At 35.6% G+C, this 7063-nt stretch overlaps 1 protein-coding gene across 1 annotated transcript; it reads right to left on the bottom strand.

The window, feature by feature from the left end:
- Positions 1 to 1864: 1864 nt before the first annotated feature.
- On the bottom strand, positions 1865 to 3530 carry LOC121756858 (protein IRX15-LIKE-like). Its single transcript, XM_042152269.1, has one exon. It carries the CDS (start codon positions 2908 to 2910, stop codon positions 2002 to 2004), a length of 909 nt encoding a protein of 302 aa, XP_042008203.1. The 5' UTR covers positions 2911 to 3530; the 3' UTR covers positions 1865 to 2001.
- Between the last annotated feature and the right edge of the window lie 3533 nt (positions 3531 to 7063).

Raw genomic sequence — 7063 nt, 5'->3', positions numbered from 1 at the left:
AGATTATTGTGATGCGATCTTTATATTTATATTTATTGACCCAAAAAAGTGCACCATATAAATGAATTATGTGTAGAATAAGAGAAGGAAAATTAACAGTTGAGAAACAAATAGAAAAGATAGAAATATAGATTGATAATTATTCCCATCTTAACCTGAATTTGCATAGAATCTAAACTAAAAAAAATGAGAGAAAGATTGTTGGTGGATTGTTAGTTGCGGAGGGTCCTTCCTTTCACTCATGTTAATTAAATAAACAACTAAAATTGCCAAACTATCCCTCAAATCATGCAATTTTACATTTAACCCCTGTGTAAATCTATGCCATGCATTTAAAGAAAGAACCTTTAATAAAAATATATGATTTGCAGACTATGATACAATAACATGGTCATATATACCCTGGGGGGATGAAAAAAAAAATGAGTAGGTGATTGCGGCTTCTAAAATTAATTCGAGAATAAATTTGTAAATAATTCGGATAATATTATAATGCATAACAATTTATAAAAAAATTAAATAAATTTGAAAATTATATAGTGGAACTGATTTAAATTAATCAGACGTTTGGTTATTAGTTCCTTGCATCTATACCGACTTTGATTAAATGATTTTAAAATATGTAGTACTATATTAAACACATTCAAATTGATGGATATGGATGAGTATATTGTAGATTTCATGGTAGTATATTGGATAAAGCATAGAATCTCTAGACTATGTGAACATATATTATGGAGTATTAACAAGCATTAAATTTTATGAAAGTGGTTACTTACAAAAGTATATTTCTTTACCAGCACTAACCAAAATTAAATTATTTAATACTACTTCTAACCAAAATTAAATTATTTAATACTACTATTACTACAATATGACAAGATGTAGTACAAGACATAGAATATGATTCTATATCAAGTGTACGAACGCACCGACAGCCTAATACAACTATTCCCTCGCTTTTCCTTTCCTTTTTCTTTTTATAAACCCTTTTCCACGAAATTGCAAAACCATTATTCAGTTTCAGCATTAACAAACGTTATTAACTAAATTTGGAGTCTGCCTAAAAACAAAATTACAAAAAAAAAACTGTTTACTTTTTCTTCATTTGGTTACAAAATTGGTACTCCGTGTTTGGCATATGAAATAAATGTAAATTAAATGAAATCATGGTCTGTGTATTTTACGAGAAAAAAAAAAGTGTCACTACAAGAAAAATCTTGCGGACGGAAACAAACAAAGCAACAATAATTATTCAAATATTCAAAACTCAAATGGTCCATGCTAAATTACTAGGGTCCTAAAATAACATGAAAAGTACATGAAACGTGAAATGAACCACACAATTTAGAAGTACATGGCTTTCACGTTTTTTCACCCAAGGTTAATTTTAGGAGGACAACACGTGTAATTAATGTCAAATATGTACATATTTAGTAACTAATCCATATTAATTTAATCATAGACCTTTGACTATAAATAAGTAGTATCATAATTAGTGATACTCCCTTCAATAAATTTGAAGATTTTTTCAGATAATGACCCATATTAAACAAGCATGCTTAAATTTGGAGAAAGTGATGGTTGCCTCTGACTTCCATTCTTTAATTGCGTATAAATTTGTTGGGAATTCGACAAACGACATTAGGTTGGTTATATTTGGTGTCTAATCGTCTCCATTATGTCTTAAAATAAAATCATTATCACATGCACATTAAATAATTATAGATTGTCGCACACTTCTAAAAATGTAAATAAAGAAATAAATTTAGATTTTAAATTGCTGAAAAATTACTAAAATTGAACGATAAAAATATAAAATGAGTAATTTATTTCCTAATAGGGTAATGAACTTGAATTAGAGTAACGAAAATGAAAATTTTGATGTCATAATATTGCTAATATATTTAACATTTAAAATCCTATATAAATATTACAGTTGCACTCAAAGTTACCTTCCAAAAAAGGTAAAAAAGGTGAAAAAAAAAAGAAAAAAGAAGATCAAATTGAATTCTGAGGAACAGTGGATGAAGCAGAAACTGAGCAGAATCCAACCCTATTTCTATTATCCTCAAATTTTCCGATGACGAAATGCCCCAACAAATCTTTTGTTTCCACCAAATTCTCCGCACACAGAAATTCCTCGCTGCAAACCCTCTCCACCCCCCGATCGAATTCGTGCACAAACACGTGCGTCTCCGCCGCGCCGCCCCTCTTGCTCCGCGCCATCACTCCGGCGGTGAAAATCGCCGACATCCGCCCCGGTGCCGCCCCGGAGTACCCCGCCGGACCGTCGACCAGGATCACATCCCAAGCGACGTCGTACAGGTGATTCGGCAGGTCGTTGACGGCCAATTTGCAATCGGAGAAGAGGAGATTCTGCACCGGCCGGCACTCCCCCCTCAATTCCCCTTTCGAATACTCGATCAGATCGTACAATTCGCTCACCTTCGTCGTGAATTGGACGTCGTAGGCTTCGATCGACGGCTGCTTCTCCTCCAATTTCGACACCAGGTAAGCGCTGTCGCTGACGAAAACCGTGCGGCCGTTGTGGTTGAGGGAATTCCACAGTAGGGTTTCGTGGCTGAGGCCGAAGACGAGGAGGTTGCAGGGCGCGGCGCAGCGGCGGAGCACGGCGGCGACGGTGCTCAGCTCGTCGCCGGACATGCGGCCGGTGGAGGAGGCGTTGAGGGCGGCGTAGTGGAGGAGCGCGTCGAAGACGGAGTTGGGGAGGCTGGATTTGGAATTCTCGGCAGCCGCGGAGGTTCTGGCCGCGGCGTCCCTGGTGGTGAAGAGGGTGAAGGCGAAGGTGAAGATGAAGAAGAGGACGAAGACGAAGAGCCACGCGCGGTGGGAAGGCCCCGCCGGCGCTCCGTGGTGGAGAACGATGAATTTGGCGCCGGTCTTCATGTGGATGAAGGCAAGGTGTTTGATGAAATGCGGCTTTGCTTCTTTTTTTCTCTGTCAAATCTGAGATGTGGAGTTAGAATTAAAGAGACAATGAAGGAGTATTTTATAATTAGGATTTTTTAAAATTTTGAATACTTAACTTTTTACTTCTACTTTTTTTTGAAAAGGGTAAATAATGGGGAAATGATTTGAAATATGAAATTATGAAGATTCTGAACTTGGGTCCCAATTTATTGTGGTAGAGGGGTCAGAATTAAAGAGCTTGAAGAAAAAAGATATACCCACCGACCGATTGGCAAAAGATTTAAACAATGTTATCAAAAGAAAATAAACAAATAACCAATCAAATATTGACAGGACACTGAAAAACCAAGTAAAGAGTGTCAATTCTTGAAATTGGTTTAGGGGGAAAAGAATTGGCTTAATCACAGGTGTTTGTGGCGTCTAAACCGGCAATTTACAGAAACTGTTATAAAATTGAAAAGGTTGAAATTTTGTGGAGAAAGAAAAGTAGGTCAAGAGGAATTTAGTGGGACATGTCATGCGTATAACATATGTGGGAATTTTGAGAGAAATTTAGAGTGGAAAATGGCTTGAATTAAGGGATATTCTTGATAGAGTAGTGTGTGTGTGGGTGGAGAGTGGAGTTTATGCTTTTTATAAACACATTCTTCAGATGCAATGAATTAAGAAATCCATAAATGTTGTAAAAATAACAGCGCCGACAATGGAATTCGCATATTTTATTGTGTAACATATAAGGCGTGACATGTTCAAATCAATGTTGTGATATTTTCCGTATAAAGTTGGATGATGTATAAGGTTACTACTTGTAATTATAATGGTTGTTTCCTTTATGGGTTGATTATAATTTATGATTTGATCTCTATAACGATTTATACAGATTGTGTGCTCTTTCAAAAATATACCAAGGTAAGAAAAACACAATCTTCATATGAAGATCGCAAAAATGAGTGGACTTATATTTAAAAGTTAAGTTTTGTTAATAAATTGATTAAGAAATAAAATTTGTCGGACATAATACAGAGAAATGGGAAAGAGTACACATATATACAAATTGCAGAATGAAAAATTACAGTTTAACATTTATAGAATTAAACATATAAATTATAATTATGAAGAGTCGAATCGAGAAAGGTCCTTATCTGCAAGACGAGATATGGCTCGATCGTGCTCTCGGTTCATGCAAATCATCACCAAATATGAAACGACTTTGTCTAGGAGCACTACTGAAAGTTCATTTTCGATGAACTGAAAGAAGCTAACAGTAGAGTTTCGACAATGAATAGTGCAACGAACTTTTTGTATGCTTTGTGATATGGTGTAGTACAATGTTTGGTGTGAAAATACATGAATTACAACCCTTTTATAGACATAGTCATACATGAAGCTAAAATCAATATTGCATGAATTTTGCATTCATACATGTTTGAATGTTGAATTACAAGCCCATTCATGTCGCCTCCTAATGGCTGATGTAACAAACTGAGAGTTACAGACATGCATTGACTGGGAGACGCATCAATACATGTGTTTACGTCGTTGGTCGTTTGGAAGATGCACCTAGACGATCCTATGTGCATGCATGAGCCAAATGTAGAAACTAGGTCATATCTAATTGGTCTTTTACTTTGGTCAAAAAAAATTATGTTGAGTCTGAATTAAGCCCAACGACTTATTGCCAACCAGTCACTTGTGCATAAGGCGATGTGGGTGGCGTGTGAGTTTCACAACCCGTCACTTATGCACATAGTATTGTACGAAGTGACGAATTCTCTTAAATGCAATATTAATTTAAGTTTATTTTTCATGAACAGGTCAAACAACATAGACCCAGCATGATTTCAACAAAATCCACGTCTTTAAGTTATGTGTCTAGACAAATTGTAGATCTGTTAACCACTTAACCTTAAGCTCAGATTTTTTATTGTAGAGTCATTTTTGCAATTCATACGGAGAGTCATTTCCCTTTTTTGTTCGCTTTTTTTCAAAAAAAAAATTTGTTCGGACATCTTTATGTCTGGAATATAAAATACAGTTATCTATGTTTTAAGATAAGAAATTGCAACATAATAATGGTTCAAATCGGAATTCAATGCAATTTTGAACGTTATCTCAACATTGATGTACTAGTACTATTATTTTTGTAATAGTGTAATTATGATACATGTGCTATACATGTCTCGATAAAGTGAAGCAGAAGATGAAAGAAAATTCTATATTGCGAATAGAAAATGTGCTAATGTGACATTCTAACTTATCCCATTAGGAATCATATTATTGTGATAATTACTTTGAAAAAATAATGTCTATCTTTATCTTATAATCATGGCTCTTGAAAATGAATTAATTTACCAAACATCCTTTTGCAAACTCATTTGAAAGTTATCAATTACTTTTTGAAATGGATAATTGAATTTCATTTGGCCTGACAAGAAAGTGCAGTATTGCTCTAAATCTCACCAGTATTTAGGAGCGTTGTATGTTTGGTCCTATTGTTACACCCCCAAGGAAAATAAATTGCTAACATTTAGTAATAATAATTAGCCTAGTTTAAAACTCCAAATTTAACGATTTTTTTCCGTAGCTACATTATTATCAGAAATTAAAATTCCGATTGTATTATTGAAAATTTATACTCTGCGGTAAATGATACTGTTAAAATAAAACTCCTAAAATATATGGCACAGATTGGAAAGGTTAATTACTTTTATTAAATGTTTTTGACGATTGCCAAGTGCTTTGAATCTAATGCAAATAAGTTGAAGGAGTATTAGTTACGTATATAATTTTCTGCATATTCTTAGAGAGGAAATTTCATGATCAACAGAATATAATATGAGTAATATTCGATACATATATTTATATATACACTATAGTAGAACATACTAGTATATTTATTTTAGTAAGAGTAAATTTAATTATGTAGCGCACGGTTCATTATTAGTTGTCGTAGGCTTCTACCCAAACTGTTGGGAACTATATAAAATAGAGAATTGATTGAGTTAGATGGTTAGTTATACTGATAATAAATGATGAAGGTTTTCAAATGGAGAGAGAGATTTCGGAATGTGTGGTTGTTTTCTTATATTCCAAAATATTGACCTACCAAACGCCATTTTGATGCATGCCCTCCTAGTGTATAGTTTCGGTTTCGACAAAATTATAAATACTAGATTATTAAAAAAAATATCAGATACAATATATACGTCATCCACTTGACCATTCAAAGATAGATTAGTAAATTGTGAATTTACTGTGACTTGATTTTTTTTGTTAAAATTCAAATAGTTGATCTCGTCATTAGAGCATCTGCAACGGTGGACGGACGACATCCGTCCGTCCGTGCCGCTGGCAAGGACGAGCTCCACCGCCGCTGCGCTGCTCGATGCATCGAGCACGTTCGTGCCAGCGAGCAGCTGACGTGGCAGCACGCGATTGGGCAACGACATAGCTGTAGCCTTTGAGTTATTTTTTTAATTAAAAATCGGTTTTTAATTTAAAAAACCGATTAAAAATATAAAAAATTCCACTTCCCAAAAAAAATACATCCGTTTTTTTACCGTTTTCCATCATTTTTAAATTTTTTATATTTTTCCCCCCAAAAATACACATTTTTATCTATAAATACCCCACTTTCACACCTAAAAATTCACCTCACACTACACAATTCTCATCTACACTCTCTAATTTCCATTCTCATTCTCATTCTCATCTTCATTCTCTCAGATTCATTCTCAATCTTTCTTCCACTCCTACAACATAACAATGTCCGGTCAAGGCGATGACCCCCGCCCTCCCACGGTTGAAACCCCGAATGGTTCGGTTCACAACCGTTTCCTAGTCCGAAAACGGAATATTCGGCCCCTCCTCAAACCCAAAGTTCGGGCGTTCCGGGTGGCTACCGGTAGGGATGTCAATGTAACCCGGAACCCGCGGGCCGGCCCGAATAACCCGATAAAAATACAGGGTTAGGGTTGTAATTTCGCAGCCCGAATTTAAAATCGGTCCATTCGGGTTGACCCATTCGGGTTGTCGGGTTAGGCGGGCTGACCCGTTCGGGTTACGGGTCGGCCCATCGGGTTGAAGGCTTCTGCACAGCGAGCAGTTTTTGTAATGGTCATAACTTTCT

The sequence above is a fragment of the Salvia splendens genome, chromosome 12 (assembly GCF_004379255.2).
Source record: "Salvia splendens isolate huo1 chromosome 12, SspV2, whole genome shotgun sequence".
Lineage (NCBI taxonomy): Eukaryota > Viridiplantae > Streptophyta > Magnoliopsida > Lamiales > Lamiaceae > Salvia > Salvia splendens.
This window is presented reverse-complemented; position numbering and strand designations above follow the sequence as displayed.